Consider the following 20,216-nt stretch of genomic DNA (forward strand, 5'->3'; position numbering starts at 1 on the left):
GGTCCGAAAGCGGAATTTTCAGGACCTCTTCCACCCTCACCTCTCTAGTTCGAACACAGGTAAGTTCACTCAAGTATTGCTTTACTATATAGCACAATAAATTTAAGAAAGAGTGTGAATATAGGTCAAAAACAGTATGAGTTGAGGGCCGAACTAGCGTTCCTTTCCCCCAGCTTAACTTTAGTAGTCTAACCCCTGTCTGTCAAAAACACCGGAGTAGGTGATACTAACGTCTTACAGTTAGACGTCTAATTCCGACTTTGAGTCCATATTTTACAAACATTGCACGTTATTTGGGCAGGATTTCGTGATTAGAAGTACTTGTGATGTACTGGTAATGAAAAAGGACAACAGAAAGTATAAATGATATATGTCATTTGAGAGTACAAGTCGTTTATTCAGTGCTCGTTTGAAAAGGACTACTTTCATTTCAACACGAGCCAGTTTACGGCCTAGAGATCGGGATTTCAGCTCCGTAGGGATGGACAATCGGAGCGGGTTTAGATGGAGGGCTCTACCCTTCGCGAAATGCAGTTAGCTTTCATCCATCTGGATTGTTCCTGTCGGTTTCATTAGTGCGGAAAACGTCACCGCACTTCAGCCCGTTAATAAACAGTATGATTTTATAAATAGATACGATTGGAACAAGGAGCGGCGTGGGTCCGATTCGCCTTATTTTTATACACACGGGACTTGTTCTGGCCGCTTGTTCCGCAGTCTGATCTGTGTCTCGCTCCTTCCAACATCACGCAGGCGGTTGTTCTGGTATCCATTCATTTTCTTGTAAGCAACAATAGTTACATTAGTTCTGTAATAATGGAGTTTTTTTTCAATCAAAAGATTCAAGAACACAAAGCGATTGAATCGAGCACTGTCACATACATTTAAACTGAATACTTCGTTAATTTACATCCTTCAATGGTGTATGCTAAACACAATAAACCTTTTGTTAAACTATAGTAGCTTACATTTAAAACTATCAAATGAACGAAATGTATACAGAAACCAATCGATCAATAAAGTTCATGTGAGCAGAACACGCTTCTGGTACAATATATACGCCGAGATTTTTCATTATGCGCTTTTTTAATACCCAAATTAACATTCTGAACAGTAAGAATATATATTCTTCTATCATCATGATGATTTGCAGTTTGTATTTTGGTTTATTCGTTTATTGGCCGACTAGTATCTACCGTCATAATATAAAATATAACATGGCTGGAGAATCAGTAAAAGAAATTAGCAAATTTAAAACGCGGGAAAGATAAGAAATTGTCAAGCTAAGATCGATGACCAATTTAGTTTGTCCGCCCCGAAACTTAAACAAAATCTCGTTCAAGCCTTCAAAGTCTGGTAACAGAAGATCAAGGCTTTTTATGCCAAAAACAACATAATGAAGAATATGAATTATCTGAACTTAATAAAAAAGTATGAAACATAAAAACATCAAATGCGAAACCAACAAAATACCATGCAATCCTTGATAAATAACTTCTTGGGCCGGTGCAAAAATAATTCAAGTTTTGAAATAGCAAATGAAAATTTGCAAAATAATAAGAAAATTGTATTTATTTTATAAATTAATAAATAGTTAGCTAAATATTTACAAAATCTTTTTTTTATTACTTTTTTATTACCATATTACAAATTATATACATTATTTAATTAGATACAATATTATTTATCATTTGCATACATCCTCAGGAGAGCCAAAAACCATTACTGTTATATGGTATACCATTACCATTACCAGCTTTCTAAATTTTGGGCTGGTACAAAATAATGCAGGTTTTAAAAAGGTAATTGTAAATTTACAAAATATTAATAAAATTGTATTTATTTTATAAATTAATAAGTAGTATCCTAAATATTTACAATTTTTTTAAAATTAATTTTTTATTACCATCTGTACAAATTATATACATTATAACATTATTGTTATGTGGTATACCATTACCATTACCAGCTTTCTAAATATTGGGTTGGTGCAAAAATAATGCAGGTTTTGAAAAGGCAGTCCGCTGACATAAAAATCTCGCATTCTCTAAACATTCTCTCCCTCAAGAAGTGATCAAAATGACTAGAAAGTGGAAGTCTGTAGGCGAGAGGTCGGGGTGAATAAGGAGGGTGCGGTAAGGTTTCATATTCTAAGTGCTTATAGTTTCCTCAGGGTTAGCATTGCCTGGCGTTATCGTGAAGAAGAATCGGCCCTTTACCACTTACCGCTGCTGAAGAAAGACGTTGCATTTTGTCAATTTCTTGGCATATTTCTCTGCTGTGATAATTTCACCATAGTTTACGAAATTGTATTTAACAACTCCAGCAGTACACCATCAAACCTTTTTTGGGCGGAGATTCGGTTTCGGGAAGTGTTTTGGCGCTCCATCCTTGTCCAGCCACTATACACCTCTTGTTATCTTACATCATCCATTTCTGGATGATGATTGATGATTGCTCGTGATGATTCAATCGAGAAATGGATCATTTTGGATTGCGCAGCAGAAGAGACGTGCAAATTTCAAAGCGTCGATTTCTTTGGGCTTCGGTTCGTGCGGTGTCCTCTTGTCGAGCTTCTTTACTTTATCAATTTGCTCCTGATGGCGAACAACGGTTGAGTGATCAACAGTAAGCTCTTCCGCAATTTCTTTCTTCCATCAACATTTTGAGGTGGTCGTTGTCCACAACGGAACGCCTACCTGCGACCTTCCAATCTTCGAGATCAAAACTCCAAGACGAAATCTCCGAAACCATAACTGTATAGATGTTACGCGCGGTTTGGGCCGCACGTCGCTCAAATTCAAATTCGTACAAATAAATTTGACGAAAATCTTGTTTGGACATATTTAATTTCGCAGGACCTCAATCTTATAAAATTCAATGTAAACCAAAATATTTTGTATAAAATATAACAGTTAAAAGTATTTATTATAATCCAAAAATTAGATTTGAGGATTTAGCTTAGATTACATAACAAGAATTTGCAAAAATAAAACAAATTTTCAAAACCTGCGTTAATTTTGGACCAACCCAATAACATAATTAAATTGGCTGTTGTAGTTGTTCAGAAAAATGGGGATGAGCCTTACTTTAGTCTGGTGCACTGTGAGCATGTATATGTTTTAAATAATGACGCAAGTTATATTTTCTGTTTTCTTGCCAGCGTTTTTTTTCGTGAAAAACTGGTTAAAAAATACCCGTAGGAAACGCACGTCTGGACTGCGACCAAGCGCGTTCCGATGTCCGTTGGTATGGCACGACCAATGTCTGAAACCTAACAAACCGTGTTCAACGTGGCCATAACTGATTTCGGCCGACTGGCTTGATTTTTATCTTGGCAGCCGGTGTTTTTTATTTCGACAAATTTGACCTAGGTCAAAGTCAACAAGAGGTTTATTTACTGGCCGACATGGCTTGAAATAAATTTGACACAGAGGGCAGACTAAAAATACTTGGAAGATTACAGAATATATAAAGACGCGTGTAAATAAAATAATTAGTTACTCCCAACAGAAAAAAATTGTTATCATTTGCCATTTTTCATGTGAAAAACTTTATTTGTAAAAATTACATTATAGCTGGGATGTCAGCAAAATACCGAGATAACGTGAAACACGTGAAGACGAAAATATCCAAAGGCGTTCCACATATAATGATCACAAAATTCACTGGGGCTATAAAAATTGATAAATAGTAATTAAAAAACATATAATAGGAACGTTAAATAACTTATACACTATAGGACAAAAAGTAGGAAGACCAAATTTGTGAAGGCAAACTCAAGATAAAGAATGTCTTTTTAAAGAATAGGCCTTTTTAGGACATTTGTGAAAAGAACAATTATTGAAACTTATTTTTTCGCAACAGGAGAAATTATATCATACCTCGGGGTGTAGGTGTTTTTGAAAATAAAGCCTATTTCTAAGTACATCCGTTTCGAATACATTTCATTACCTCATAGTAACGAGTGACGTGTCAACCTTCCATTTAGGCCATCGACACCCCCAAACATTTATATATTGGTCCATGAAGTATAATAAAACATGCCTATAAATTAGCCCCCCAACCAATTGCCATTATAATAATCCTTCAAATTTGACGTATTTATACAGGGAGGTCAGTTTGTCGTGGTAAAAAAAAAATCGATGACTGTACATTTATAGTGGAGTAGAATGCCGTAAATCTCATCGTTTTATTCATATATATCTCAAGAGTTAACTGTCAATTAATAATTACCAGCATGAATCTTTATCAACGATTTAGATTTCCATTTTTTTAACGGTTTTATTATATTTATTAATATTTTACAGCTAGTTTAAAATGTATCAGCACACACTACTTATGAAGTCGTTTCGCTCCTTGTACCATCAACATTGCCGTTTTTATATGTTACATATCTTAGTTTAAAAACAGATAAATGACCGAAAGCTGATGTTCAAAAAAATGTTGTTTTGTTGATAATTCCTTCTAAACAGGCCATAAATTTTTGGTATATAATACTATCAGAGAGGCGTCGGTGGCTCAACGGTTTAGGCGTTCACACGGCGCTCTTCACTGTAAGATAAAGGTCCCGGGTTCGAATCCTGCGGCCCTGCATTCATTCAAATGGGCATTTAAAAAAAACAAAACAAAAACACGGCAGTTCGAGGAGTAATAGATTTCTGCTGTTGTGAACCCTCGTAAGTAAATAAAATAAAATAAAAACCTAACAATCTCGATGTTGACAGAATTCCCACAAAACTACACTTTTTAAAAAGCAGATCGTTGTGAACTTCAACAAAAAATGTCAAATAGTTTGTCAAAGGTTTAATCAATATCTAGGCACAATTTAATGGGATATTGGGGGTACTGTTATTATTTACAATTCCATCGATCATAGGTTGGTTTAGGCTATTTTTGTGTTTTGAATTATTTTCGCATTAAAGGCCGGACCTGTTTGGACAAAACCAATAGTCTATACATAGTTTCAAAACCTTGTTTAATGATTAATTTATGTTAGATTGATTGAGGCCAGCTTTTTCTGGCTTTGAAAATTTTCCTTCCTCCTTCGCTTCCTTGACCCGAATAATTGGGATTTTTCTGCTTGGAGATCTTCCAATCGGCTTGATAAAACATTAAAGCTTTACATAGCCCCGATCTCGCCCCATTGAAAAATCGTGTTCTAAAAATGTTCATTCGCACATAAATATTTGTCTTAGGACTTCTGTTTACTTACCACTTACCACGCTGGGATTAATAGACGAGGTTTTAGTCACAAATCTACACTCATTTGTAAAAAGTACAGCAGACCAATCGTCCAAAGACCAATGGCTGTGTTCTCGGGCAAATGCGAGCCGTGCAACTTTGTGTTCTCGTCAATTCTGGTCCTCTTACGTGGCTAAAAGCCATCAGTCCATATTTATTTAATCTTGCGTTCAGAAATTTGGATACTCCGAACTGGAGCTGATAAATCGGTTGAACTTGTAAGGTTCCGGTTTCGCAAAATTCTCAAATTCAAAATCTGTGGTTCTGTTACTCTAGGGCGTCCAGAGCCGGGCCTTCTATGGTAGGACCCAATTTCTACAAAACGTCTAACGACGTTTTATAGAGTTTTGTAAGGAACTCCGATGGCAATAGCCGCATACCTGATGGAACGTCCAACATCAATGTGCCACATCACGCGTAACATCCTCCACTACGTGGCACTTTTAAGTTTACAAATCGAAATTAAGAAAATAAAAATGAAAACTAAATAGTTTATTGCTTCAGAATTCAAGTGAGATTGTGTAAACACTTTAATTTATGTAAAAAGTAAACATTGAAAACATTGAAAAATCCTTTATCCTTATCTTGGATTAAGGATTAAGTATGGTTATTCTAATTGATATTCCCAATTTAAAAAAAAGCATAAACAAATATTTATTAGTCAAAATGTGTGGTGTTTAGTGACCGTTAGTTGATGATTATTTGGAGATCGTGAGATGCGGTAGGGTGAGACGTAGGTTTTAGAAAAAACATTTTCTTTATCGTGCCAACGTTTCGATCTATACTGAAATCATCTTCAGGGCATGGGATTTATAAACATTGTTTAAATTATACAAATACATGTAGGATGTGGATATAATGAATTTATACAATACTAGAAATTTTAGACTCAATCAAAGTATTTGTACTCACTCAAAGTGTTTCATTTCTGTGTAAATGTGTCATTGTTGTGTGTCGTGTGGAGAGTGCCACTGAGATATTGATGTTTTATGTTTATATATATTGTATTTTGAAGGGGTGAGGTAGGAAGTCGGGATGGAAAGACATATTTATATGAGGAGTCGGCTTCTTTGAGGTGACAGAAGCCTACAATGGGTAAGAATGAATAATGGTCCGTCCTGATGATACTTTCAGAATTATATAGACTGGGATAATTGAGGAAAAGAATCCCAAATTGTTGAAGAATTAGATATGTAGAAATGTTTGATGTGAGGAATGTAATGATTGTTTTATATGTTATATGCTTTGTGTGATGTGATGATGATATATGTATGTTATTAATATTGAATATGATTATTGATATGATAATACATTAATGATTGATAATATGATAAATGAGCGTAGCTGAGTTTACATGTGATGATGACACAATGACACATCTACACAGAAAAGAAACACTGAGGTAGTACAAATACTTTGATTGAGTCTAAAATTTCTAGTATTGTATAAATTCATTTTTTCCACATCCTACGTGTATTTGTATAATTTAAACAATGTTTATAAATCCCAGACCACGAAGATGATCTCAATAAAGATCGAAACGTTGGCTCGATAAAGAAAATGTTTTTCTAAACCTACGTCACACTAGACCGCTACTTACTATCTCCAAATAATCATTGGTAAAAACAGTGAGACAAATTAAAGGCAGAATTTTCTTTTATCAAGAAAAAGAAAAAATTAATTGGGAGGAATTTTTTGCCTGTCAGTGTATATAAAATCTGTATATATTAAAGATGGTATTTTTGAAACTATTTTATTTTGGGTAACATTTATGATGAGACCATGATAAATACTCACTTCAACATTTCCTAGTTAACATGTTGACGCTGAAAGAAGTATAAGCAAAAAATTAATTGGGTGTAATTTTTTGCCTAAACAAATGGAATATACAAGTGGAAATATAAGAAAAATAATAATAATAATTGCATGNGGTATATATATATATATATATATATATAATTTGTCGCTTGTAACTGAAATATTGTTAAACAGGTGATAGTTCCGTTTTGACTATATGTCGAGGCACCACAAATTGTTTTTGAAGGTTTCTCAATAACGTAGCGAAAAGTATTGCTATTTCGACAGCAAAGGTGGATAGGGCTCTGCCCTCGGTTAATAGGAATGTCAGAAGTAAATCGTGTAAAGGAGAGTTCAAGAATGTTACACTGTATGACGCCATTGGGTAGGATATACAAGAGAGATCGCTTACCATGTCAAAATCTGAAGTAAAATGACGTGTAGGATTTTAAGAGTAGGTAAGTTTCCAGAGCCGCCAATGTGATCACGGAACACAACCTTACCACACTGATTCTGCTCAAATATGATTTAAACCACCCTAACTATTCTCGAGGAAGAATTTGCTCTCCAAATCCTGACAAAGAACATATTTCGAGATTGACTCACCCCATCAGGGGGAGAACACTTAAGTTTAATGGTCTTAATTTTTGTATATTACATTACCTATATAATTATTCTCGTAAACTAGGAAATGGTGAATAAATCTTGAGGAAACTTTTTACTACTTGAGGAAAAATTTTTGAGAACTTCTAGACGATTTAGTCCAGTTCTTACCTCTTAAGTACAAAATCGGCCTAGTAATATATTTATTGACAAATTACATAGGACATAGGTACTACATAAACTTATAATTTAGGGGGGAAATAGCAGGGATCTGTATATCCTAAAGCAATCATCCGAAAATTTAAAAACTTTAGGTATGTATTGTAGAAACCTCGTATTCACTTAGTGGGAAAAAGTTTACAAAAAACCACTAATCATCTAAGTTGACTCATATTTGGCAATTAAACCCATTTGACGAGAATTTAGTAAGCGTTGTCTGTTAACTGTAATCCAAAACTTCTAAAAATAACAATAAAATATAAAAAACAATAAAATAATAAAAATGAAAATAACTAAATAAATAAATTTAAATAAATTTGACATAGCTCTAAAACAATGGCAAAATATAAATATCGCAGGTATGACACACAAGCGCTTATATCATTAAAGAGTCAGGTATTTTTCATAGGTAGAAGTTACATGCTTTATCATTGTCTTTACATTATATTATGCTTATTCGGAGATCGTGAGATGCGATCTGGTGTGAGTAGGTTTTAGAAAAACATTTTCCTTATCGTGCCAACGTTTTGATCTTTATTGATGAAGATGATCTCAATAAAGATCGAAACGTTGGCACGATAAAGAAAATGTTTTTTCAAAAACGACTTCACACCAGACTGCATCTCACGATCACCGAATAATCATTGACTAACGGTCACTAAACACCACACATTATATTATGCTTTATTCCGCTATGTTTCCACGAAACTGTGGTATATCTCCCTACCAATCTGCAGATTGCATTTTGGCTGTTAGAGAGACGTGCAAAAAATTGTTTCGTGCTCACGACCATGTCGTCGCGAATCCATTTTATGCCAGTTTCCGTATGGATTTGGTACGCCTTGTGTACCTCGGAGATGAAGCGGCCAGTCTTAGGGATTTGTTTTGCTTCAAATTTATTGATATTTGTGTCACAAGTGTAGCTCCATGTAGGGCTGGCGTACAACAACATGGGCCTGAAGATGGCTTTTAAAATTAGAGTTTTGTTCCCGATGCTGAGAAGCGATTCTCTAGATAAAAGCGGAAAAAATGTCTTAATGGCACATCATCCCTTAACGACTAGCCCTTGGATGTGCTAACCAAAATTAAGTTTCCTGTCTAGTGTCAGTCCCAGATAAACAACTTTGTCCACCCAATTAACTAAAACTCCCCCCAAAGAGATCCTATCTGTGAGCAACGGTCTACCCCTAGTAAAGAGAATTACTTCGGTCAAAATGTTGTTAAATGAATGTTGGATATGAGGTTTTCATAAAAATTTCCCTCAAACCTTGCTTTCTTACCCTGCATTCTCGACCTCACTGAATGTCATTTGATGTTGCATAACAATACTAAATCGGAGATAATATTTTTAACCGCTTTTATCTCCGATAAATGGGCGGAGCCGAAGGCTGGGAGCCAAGTTGGCGAGATTCAACCCTTCAACCGCAGCATTAACATTCCTAATTGAATTTTTCATCGCTCCTTTGATTCCTTTATTTTACAAACAATTCGTATTCCTGTCGAAATGAAAGCGATCAGCGGTATTTTGACTGGCACTTTTAAAAGACGCGAATTATTTTTAGCACACAAGAACACAAAGTTTCATTCAGTCTTTTTTACTGTAAAGCAGCTATGCGATTGTAAAATTACAAACTCGGTGAGACCGTCATGTTTGGAATGTAAATATAATTTCTCTTTCTTTTGTTTTTCTTCTACAGGATTCTATGATCATGTACATGACAAGATCATGATGAATATGGAGAATGAAATAATTGGCATAATATTAAAGGAAAGTAGCCATCAGGACTGATGAAATTGGAAAGACTAATTTTTTGTATTACTTTTAATTTGTATTTATATCTTCAAAATTAATTACAATAGTAAAACCACTGAGTGATATATAGTATAAAAGGGAATTTATGTAATTAAAGGTAATTTATTAATTTCATAAAGAAAAATTTTATGAAATCAGCGGTATTTTGCCTGGCACTTTTAAAAGACGCAACCATATTTTTAGCTCGCAAGAACACAAATTTTCATTAAGTTTTTTTTTATTATAAGACTATGCGATTATTAAATTTTTAGCTTGAGCGGATAGATTCACAACTGAGTGAAACCGAAATGTTTGGAATATAATAGAACTTCTCTTTCTTTTGTTTTCCTTCTTCAGGAAACAATATGCTTCCATTTCTATGTGATATGATGAAAGACGAACAATGCTCTTTTCTTTTTTCGTGGACATAGATCTTTATCCATATAACTCTACTCCACCATTAAACATTGATATTTGACCATATTAACATAATGGGGCTTGGGCCCCCTCGAAAAACAAAAAAGTATAAAATTTGGCACAATTCGTGTCAAATTGAAGATATAATTAAAGATTTAAATGTAATAGCATAGAAATAAATGAACTTGCTAAACTAAATAAGAAGGGGAAAACATAACAAGAACTTAATCATCCATAGTTTTTTAAAAATCTTATTGATTCTCTAAATGAACTTATTAATAAAATCCTCCATATCGTAGTTGAAAACTCGCCTTAGTCGACTATTTAACCATCTTGCATGTCGTCCTTGGCACCATTTATAAACCAGCGCATATTTTTTACATACATCAAGTACCATACGGACACTCAAATTTACGTTTACCTATATAATTTATCAAATGGAATACATTATATAGGTATGGAATGCATACAATTATTGCGAATTTCCGCTTGGGCTGTGCGCAGTGATGAGCCTTTTATTTTGGTCTTGACCGACCAATTTGATTCTTGACCATCCTCACCGGTTTGGCCTGTCAAACGCGTTTCGGTCCATCGCTTCTCAAACCTCAAGAAATCTTACAAAACTATTTTATCGTGAGACTCTTGTCTTTTCTGCGGGGTGTATGAATGTGTAGTTTTAGTTAGTTAGTCAACAGGCCACTGATATTTTGTAATTAGTCAGGAAAGTTAGGTGGGTCAGTAAAGCCTGGTAAAGCGAGGTCAAACCCACCGCTAAAATGCGATTCATGCAGAAAGTTTTGTATGAATAGATAATCCAGTTGACTTCAATAACTACAGGCGTTTTAGGTCAAATCATATCAGAGATCAAAATATGGTGCTAAATTGCAAAACTAATCAGACAGATTGGGTATGTCTCCCTCTACTGGGTCCCAGGATATGTGGGAGTAGAGGGCAACGAGAAAGCGGATGCCTTTGCAAGAAAAGGGGCTGCTATACCGCTATGATAAGTCCTGAGCCCTTCTGTGGCAAAGCGATTCACGCCATCAATGACTAAACAAAGGGACGGACCTTTCTGTTAATGTGCCTCCGGCCCACTCGCTGCGCTCGGTGACAGAGATCGAGACAAAAGTCAGGTCTCTGGGCTTCCGCTCTTTTCCTATGTTATCTTGTTTTTAGTCAAGGTGTATTGTTGTATACCATTGTATTGTATGTATTGGTGTATTGTGTTGCATACCAGTTGACAAGGGGTTCGATGTTAAATAAAAAGTTCATCATGGCACTACTATACGACGCTGTCAAAACCAAGGAATCGGCAGTTCGTTTCCTTCAGGAAAAGGGCCTCCTTCTACTACCTGTGCGATGTTCAGGAGGACACGACGCGAGGCTGCATTTGACAGGATATCGTGACAAGGGAGGTGTTACAAAGGGGTGCAAGGCGGGAATGGCGTTAAGAAGTAACACATATCTAACTGGCTCAAGACTGCCATATTCGACCATCGTGCTGTTCATATACGCTTGGGTATAAGAAATAGTAAGCGTTAAATTTTGTAGGGAGTTAAGTAGAAAGCATAACATGATCGTTGATTGGTGCAACTACATGTACGAAGTCTGTTCGAACTCTATTTTGCGCAGACATTCGAGCAATAGTGGCCCCAATTGCACTGTGGGAATTGATGAATCGCTGTTTTCGCGCCGGAAAACCAACAACGGAAGAATCTTACCATAGCAGTGGTTTTTTGGTGGCATTTGCCGCGAAACGAGAGAAAGTTTTCTAGTCGCCGTTACGGACAGATCAACCGCCACTCTCATCCCCACAATTCGGGATCGGATCGCTACTGGTCTGTCATCATCTCCGATCAGTGAAAAGCATACGAAATATTGTCCCAGGATCCTAGTTTCCGCCATATGACAGTGAACCACTCTCTCAATTTTGTCGACCCGACTACCCGTGCACATATGCAGTCCATTGAAAGTGTAATGGGAGAAGCAATGGCGAGGAACAAATGGTAGTGGGGTACCCGCCGAAGTTTACGAATAACGGTAAAAGGTACCTATGTATGCGATAATTTGTGGCGGCAGTCATGTACGGCCAGAAATGTGGATGATTTGGAAGACACCCTTAGTGAAATAGCTGAATTTTGGCCCCCAAGTACGCAAATGTGATTTCCTTTACTATCAATTTATGCTCTTAATTATTATTACACGAATTACCTAAAATAAAATGTTCCAGTATTTATGATTTCCTTTAAAGGAGCATTTCCTTAAATGACCGGAAAGAGATTAGCGGTTGAGTGGGGCGGGGGCACATTAACGGAAAAGGTCCCAAAAGGACAAAATGAAAATGAGGAAGCAATGGAATTCCATTGGAGATAAATAATCGAAGAAGCTTCTATCAAATTTTCATCAAGGTAACAACAGAATAAAACAAGGAAGCAGGAAAAAATTTCGTATCGTAACAGGACACTGGAGACTGGTTGGGCATCTTAAGAAGATTGGCTTAACGCAACACGGAACGTGCAGATTCTCAAAGAAGAGTAAACACCAACCTACTAACAAACTTCATCATCACATTTTCCCGAACGAGGAAGAGTTTTGGGTTGTACAACGTAACCGCAGAAGAAATTCAACCCCTGAAACTAGGCCTACTAATCAAGTTCCGTGAAGAAATAGGACTCACCGGTGCAAACGCACAGAGCGGGTGATACAATAGCTCTTCTTAAAGGGCGCATTATAATACACACACCGAATCTACATCCACTATATGCTATCACATTCTAAAAGACATTCTGTAAAACTTTGAATCTTCCTTCCGCCCTAATCAGCTGTGCATTGTTTATCAAAAGTTTTAACTCATCGTAACCACCATTATCGTCTCTTGTCAATCATATGAATTATCTTATCTTCATCATCTATAATCTTATTCGGTTCTCATCTGAGCCTTTAGACAACCATTTATTACTTCATCGCTCTGTTTCAATTTTACGATCTCATCATCCGTAATTGTTATGTCCTCTATGACAGATGATTCTTCTAGGAGCAATTCTTTAAAATACTCCATTAGCTTTGGATTCATTCTATCAGTTTATTTTCTTTTAACTCTTTTTGTGTTAACAAATGTTGTTTTTCTTATTTTCTTTTCCTTATGGTTGTCCTTTGTCTTTCTATATAAAAAAAATCTTTTTGGTAAACCTTTTTCTTATACTTTTCTTTTTATTCATGAAAAGCACAACTTAAACTTCGTTCTAATTAATAGGTCTGTTTTTTAGGTTGGATAGAAAAAAATAAATGTGCCGCATTTTATTTAACATTTAGAACTAATTTGTTGAAGTCGTGAGGAGCGGTCGAGAATGAAGTAGTTTAGAAAAACACCTTTTTCACTTTCCCCACGCGTTTCGTCCTTTATTCGGGTCATCTTCAGGGCCTGGGTAAATTACAAAACATATAATGCTTGGAAAAAATACAATTTAAGATGTAAATACAAATTTTGAACCAAGTATTTCATACTCACATCAAGTGTGGTGCAATTCTTGTTGTGTCACATTGGTGTTGTGTGGAAGTGTTGTGAAACGTATATGAAAAAATAGCAGAGTACAAATTCACGTTTCACAAAAGTTTCACACAACACCAATATGACACCACAAGAATAGCACCACACTTTATGTGAGTATGAAATGCTTGGTTCAAAATTTATATTTACATCTTAAGTTGAAATTTTTCCAATAAACATGTTTTGTAATTTCCCCAGGATCTGAAGGGGATCCTTATAAAGGTCGAAACGTCGGCCAAAAAATGAAAAAGGTGTTTTTCTAAGCTTCCAGATTCTTGACAGCTCCTCACGATTTCAACAAATTATGAAACAACAGGTTACTAAGAAACACAATTTAGAACTTTAAAAAAAAAAATAATAATCATGTTCAGCAACCTTAGTAGGTGGAACAGATCTGAGAAACGAACCCCTTTGTCCTTTTTGATGGGCTTGATTAAAAAAACTTATCATATATTTATTTATTTTACTTTACTGTCATTATCGTATTATGTTGTAAGAACTTTAGTATAAGAATGTGGATAGATTAATGTAATAATGTAACAAATTGTAATAGATTAATACATAATGTAACTTTATTTGGCGGAATAGATCCTAGAAAGAAATTGGCATCCGTTTTCATAGGTACATATTTTAAAAAAATGGATCTTATAGCTATTTATTTTACTTTATTGTTATTTATCGTACTATGTTGTAAGAACATCAATGTAAGAAACATGGATAGCGTAATATAACTTTAGTCGGTGAAGTAGATCCTAGAAAGAAATGGGCATCCGTTTTCATAGGTACATACATTTAAAAAAAACTATGAAAAATACGAATCATACCAATTTATGTGACTTTATTGTCATTTATCGTAGTATGTAGTAAGAACAAAAATGTAAGAAACATGGATAGCATAATATAACATAAAAGTCTGGGCATACATCAAAACATTTTTAACAGATTAAGCCAAAAAAATTAAACAGAAAATTTAAATAATTTTATAAAGTGATATAAATAAATGCTGAATTTAAGAAAAAAATACCTATTAATATGCAATCTGAAAGTTGATGTTTAGAAAATCAAGGGAGTGGATGAATATTTAAAAAAAATTCCAAAGCATAGCACGAACAAAGCATGATTGATTGATATGATATTTTAAAGATGCTTTTGCCTCGTCTGTTTCAGAATTGTTACGATCTGCCAGAATTGAGTGGTAGAACAAGGCATTGACTGGGACCTATAAATACGAGAGAAGAAGAATCGGCATAGTCTAAAACTGATGTGCGAGGGCTTTTGGACGGTTCCCAAGATATGCAGCATTGTGCACAAGGTTAATCCCGGGTGTCAAAGTCAAGCCAGTCGTGAACCGTGTCGAGAATGGTCGGTTACCCCTGTAAGCAGGCCTGCGACGATGAAGTCGCCGATAAACTCGGCGAGCTGCTAGACCTGGTCACGATCGGATTAGAAAAGACTCAAGGGCCCGCAGTACTCGGCATCGAGGAAGGATTCGTAAAAAGCTTCGATTTAATAGATAGGCTTTCTAAGGACGGTATAGACGCGGAGTCTGAAATAAAGGACGAACCCCATCGAGAAAATATTGCAGATGAAGTCGACCTTGAAGATGCCGAGGTGGTCGCAGCGGTTGAAAACCTTCTCGGCATAGTCTCTAAGAAAATTGCCGAGGAAGAAGCCCAGAACAATTCTGTAGCTGATGATCTTGAACAAATTGGAGAAAATATCTTGTTACAGGAAACTGATGTAAGTAGACATTACACCAATTCTTAATCACACGCAACAGTTTGTCGAAGTCAATTAAATTCTCCAGACAAAACGCGTTCTCGCTCAAACCGGGATATATAATCGAGAAAATTAGCCAACTCAGGTTGGAACAAATTTTTGTTTTGTTTCAGGCCGTTGTGAAAGGTATCCTGAAACCGTCTCGGTGCCGGCAAGGCAGCCAGCACCACGTCGATTTCGCGATGGCGCCACAGTTCATCAGGGCGTACGACGCCGAAAAGGATTTCACAGCAGAGATAAAATTCGTCGAGCAGCACCCGAAGAAGGTCGTCTCCTACAGAGCACTGTACGCCGCCCAGAAGGAGACCCAGGACCAAAAGGAAGAGCAAGATAGATGACATCCCTTCCTAAATATCCACATTTTTATGCCGAAAAAGAACTAATTACAGTGAACTTTAGTTCGCGGTGCGCACTTTAAAACTTTAGCCAACGGCAAGGCTAGAGAGCACAAGCAAAAAACAAAAATCCTAAGGCATCAAAACCGCTTAGACCGTTATGTTAAAAAAATACGAAAAAATTTTAGGTATTAACGTTTATAGTCATATTTATTACTTTTTTAATGTGCTTTACGTTTTATTTGTTATTTAAGTTATTTGCCTAAATTTTCGAATAATTATTAATTAAATTAATTAATAATATAAATATATAATAAATAAATTACATATAGTTAGGTTACCAATTGTAACCTCAATCTATTTTTATTTTATTTGCTAATCTAAAATATCTTGAAATGTAGATTGATAACTTTACTGGGTCAGTCACGCTGGTTTACGTTCAGGCGTTTCAGCTACTGGCGTTCTTCACTGAAGATGGCGTGAGTTTTACTTATAAGCCGTTTTTCTTGATTCTTTTTGATTGCCATTAATTTTATTTTATCAAATTTTGACCAGAAGCGTTTTAATTCTCCGATTTTTTGTGTACAAGTTAAACTCAGTTGATCGTCTGCAGAATTTGCACAATTTTTTTTTGTCCATATTGAACCGGCACAGGGTCACTGACTACTGTCTCAGTTCACCGACTCGAAGACTAAAACCCATCATCAACTCTACTATTTATATTATATATAATATTTTAAATAAAATTACTGTTGCGGCCTGAAGATGTTTTCAGCCGTAAAGGCGGACGAAACGAGTAACCAAGATTGTATTTCAAGGCTTACCTTTTCTTCTTTATTGAGGAATCGTCGGACTCTGCCCAGGTCTGAGGACTGGCTCGACGTCGTCCCTCTGGCCCTGAACAACCTGGGTCCTTGCATTATCTTAATCAATCCAACCGTTGAAAAATGATAAACGAATACGTGTGTTTATTGAGCAAGATCGCGAACAAGTAGAAATAAAACTTTTAGAAATAACCTGAAATGAAGTAAAACGCGGTGCGCAGACGATGTAGAGACAAAATAAAATCATAAGTCTAACTTCCCGTGGCAACTTGCAGTCAACAATACAGCAGTAGACATAAACAACTATCAAAAAAATTTTTAACTTTTTTTCATACTTACTCAAAACATACTACTATTTATGTTACTCTAACCTCTCTATTTGACTAACATGCTTTCGCAGTGCAAAGGGGTTTAGAAGAAAAAACAAACATTTTTTCGAGTTTTTTTAATTTAATAACTACAATATATTATAAACAATATATAAAAATCATGCCTCAGAAGATGACACAGGCTACAAAACAAAGACAAATTAATGCTCTGGTGAATGGTGTGAGGATGATACTTAAACACTATGATGATGTACTTCTAAAAAGTTCATACGAAAAGAGATGGGGAAAACGAAGCATTCATACAAAAAAAAAAGTAAAGAAAAGAAAGAAAGATGAGATGAAACAATATATCTTAAGAAGGCACAAGAAAAATCAGCCTTACGAGTATAGTTGATTAATATAAGTTAAATTATTTTGCATTTAAATTATCCGACAGAATTGAATGGTGTACAATTTAAACAAGTCGATCAGGAGAAATAGTTGAAAAATCGGATGGAAAGTTGTACAAAGTAGAAAAGGCTTTTTGTCGTGTTTCAGGCCGTCTCCGGCTTTCCATCCGTTTTTCGTCCACGTCGTTGTTCACCAAAGACCGCTGGAGTAGCCGCCCGGGGGGACTCTGGCCCTGGGTGCGGTGCCGCCGTTCGAGTGGCCGTTTGTCGACGCAGATCCGTTTCCGAGTCCGTGTCCATTTCCATTTCCATTCATCTGGGGAGATTTGTTACCGTTTTGGAGTTCTTCCTTGGGAGAATCGTGAACGTCGCCGTTCTGAGATTCTACAAAAGAAATTTCATATATCAAGACATATCATTAAAAACGTTGAAAATAAAATAGATAATAGTATCGAAAAATTAGAATCTGCAGGTGATTTCGGCTCATAATAACAAGGAATTAAACTCCATACAATCCCTGGACTCATACCTTTCAAATATTTTCCAAGAAAGTATATTTTCTCTGGTCAATTGTCTTAGGGAACTAAATATCCTAGGGAATCTGTTGATTGGAATGAAGGAATGATAAAATACAAATTACGCCTAGTTCATTACAAATGTCTGTTTAACTACTTTCTACAGTGGAATAGGATTATTACGATATTGGATACAACGATATTCCGGGAGTAACGGTTTCAAGCGATGTTTTTGGTTAATTTGCAACGATAATTCCAACGATTATGCATTTTGAAACTAAAAAGTCCTTTGATTCGCTTATAACGACGACACCAATAAAATTAAATGAAAGACATTCTCGCGTGTTTACTGAGTTATTCTTGAATTTGTGGGATACCCTACTAGATATTCAATAATTCCTTTCAATTCATCAGTCTGCAATCATTTTGGTTTCATTTTGTCTAGACAAATTTGGGCTTCAAATGCCGTCTAAAAAGGGGAGCATTTATTGATCAATTATTTCTGTTACGAAAAACCGAAATCAATACCCCAGATACATTGGGAAGCAAAAAAGTGACTACCCTCTTTTCTAATTTATATTNTATAACTCCTCTCTTCCAAACCCTGTCTCGGCCGTCAGAAGATCTCAAACAAGATTTAAGTCTAATCTTGCTCAGACAATTGATGTGGTTTCTTGCGAAACTTAACTGAGCTGATCTGTTCCTTGTCGGAAGTTCTGGACAAGACGCAGTCCTTTTCGCGCGTGATCCACCTTCTAAGGTCTTCGCCTTACAGAGCGTAAACTGCCATTAACATTTCCAGCTTATAGAAGTCGTTGCTTGAACACATCAGCTAAAATGTCGATTTCGGAGTACATTCGAAACAATAAAACGATCGTCTCTCTGAGGCGATCTCACGAAGGCGGCCTGATTCATGCCTTATTGGGTAAAATCCAGTATCTTTGCAGCGATGGAAGACCGTTGTTCTGGGAAACTGAAGAACCCTGGCCAAATATCCTTGACTTCTTACATCTTCCAACAATGCTATAAAATATTACAACTTCAAAACTCAAACAACCGGAATTGGTAAAAGGCTTTACAGAAAAAGCAACATAGAAGAGACTGAATCTTTTGTTATCAACCTCTAATCCTTTAAAATGGACCAAATATTGTTGTAGGATTGTACAAGAGATAATTTAAAATATTATATCACTTTTTCCCTCTCAGTGCATATTGGTATACAAAGGAAAAGTTTTTAGAACCAAACAAAACCATTTTCACGAAGGAGACAATGACGGATTCTTTAATAGATTCAGAATGTCAACAAAAATGTTGTCCAACATATTCGACGAAAGAAAAATAATACAAGTGTTACAACAGCCAATGTAAACAATTAATAAACACGATCACTAGCTATAACCGTAGAGTCTTCGATCATTTCTACCAACTGGTGGTTAAACTAGGATCAGTTGAACGGTGGTCCCTTACTGATGGTGCAGCAACCCTTCCTTCCCTGGACTTGGTTCAAATTATGAACGGCATTCTTGTGAAAAGAGTTTTAACCGTGGCTGGTTCAACGGGCTCTGAGAGGAGCAAAGTTAAGAAGCATTTCGACATTATATAATTTTTTGGCTTTATTTCTTTAATATCTTGCCATTGTATAAAATGTAGCGGCACCCACTAACTACTGCTCCGCCCTACTGACCTGCCAGCGCCCCCGGCCTCAGGGAAGCACGACATCCCATCTGCGGATGTGTTATAATTATTGATAAGTAAATTCTTTAAATCTTCGAGTACATCGCAAGTGGAAAAATTGGGGGATTGTCTCTGTTTTATTTTGCAAAGGTAGGCACGCTTATTCCATGACTCGTTCTAGATTCGTGTCATGACGGAAAAAAATCCTTTACTACCGTCTATATGTAAATTCCAGCGTGTTTATTAACATTTGGGAATAAGGCCCTGTAGAAAGACACCTTTTCAGCTGTACCATATAAATATATTGCCACTACTTGAATAACTTCAGCGAAACAAGTTTCGGAAGCTTCAAATCTTGAAAGCTGCCGAATTGAGTAGCATGCTTGGCCAATTTGTCAACTGCGTCATTCCTCTTTATTCCACTATGCCTCGTACCCAACAGAAAACCATGTTCTTGTTTTGTCTGCTGAGCTCAAAAGTTCTTTAAATAATTTCGCATAGCATATAGTCCGGCTTCGAATTGCTAAAGTTTTCAACATTCTGTATCGCACTTGGTGACTGTTAGCGCTGATATATATTCAAGGGCTTTTACGATGGCAAACGTTTCTGCTGTAAAGATGGATACTGCGTTAGGAAGCGAAAAGACCTCAGAATAACCATTTTTCGGATCCAGAAGGGTACAATCCCGCTTTACCTTCTATCAGCGAATCATCAGTAAAAATATAGCAATGGTTCGGAAAGTTTTTCGCGTC

The 20,216-nt window shown here is 36.0% G+C and overlaps 2 protein-coding genes across 5 annotated transcripts in view; one reads left to right on the forward strand and one right to left on the reverse strand.

The window, feature by feature from the left end:
* The first annotated feature begins 677 nt into the window (after positions 1–677).
* LOC106668087 lies at positions 678–15,966 on the forward strand. Its single transcript, XM_014396513.2, has 3 exons — positions 678–783; positions 14,787–15,359; positions 15,512–15,966. The coding sequence occupies exons 2-3, from the start codon at positions 14,979–14,981 to the stop codon at positions 15,734–15,736; spliced, it is 606 nt and encodes a 201-aa protein (XP_014251999.1). The 5' UTR covers positions 678–783; positions 14,787–14,978; the 3' UTR covers positions 15,737–15,966.
* A 1,143-nt stretch (positions 15,967–17,109) lies between these two features.
* The window catches only part of LOC106668114 (microtubule-associated protein Jupiter), a 34,890-nt gene continuing 31,783 nt past the window's right edge, over positions 17,110–20,216 (reverse strand). For all 4 annotated transcript variants that reach the window (XM_014396573.2, XM_014396570.2, XM_014396569.2 and 1 more), the window contains exon 3: positions 17,110–17,659. In XM_014396573.2, the coding sequence (XP_014252059.1) occupies positions 17,466–17,659 (194 nt within the window). In that variant the 3' untranslated portion in view covers positions 17,110–17,465. The remainder of the gene's footprint in view (positions 17,660–20,216) is intronic.

Source organism: Cimex lectularius, unplaced genomic scaffold (genome assembly GCF_000648675.2).
Source record: "Cimex lectularius strain Harlan isolate CLEC.00 unplaced genomic scaffold, Clec_2.1 scaffold180, whole genome shotgun sequence".
Classification (NCBI taxonomy): Eukaryota; Metazoa; Arthropoda; class Insecta; order Hemiptera; family Cimicidae; genus Cimex; species Cimex lectularius.

What these genes read in the sequence shown, in the direction of transcription:
- LOC106668087 (XM_014396513.2), top strand. Translation starts at nt 14,979, where the DNA reads ATGGTCGGTTACCCCTGTAAGCAGGCCTGCGACGATGAAGTCGCCGAT. An exon ending in TCTTGTTACAGGAAACTGAT is followed by an intron (nt 15,360 to 15,511) that starts GTAAGTAGACAT and finishes GTTTTGTTTCAG; the next exon opens with GCCGTTGTGAAAGGTATCCT.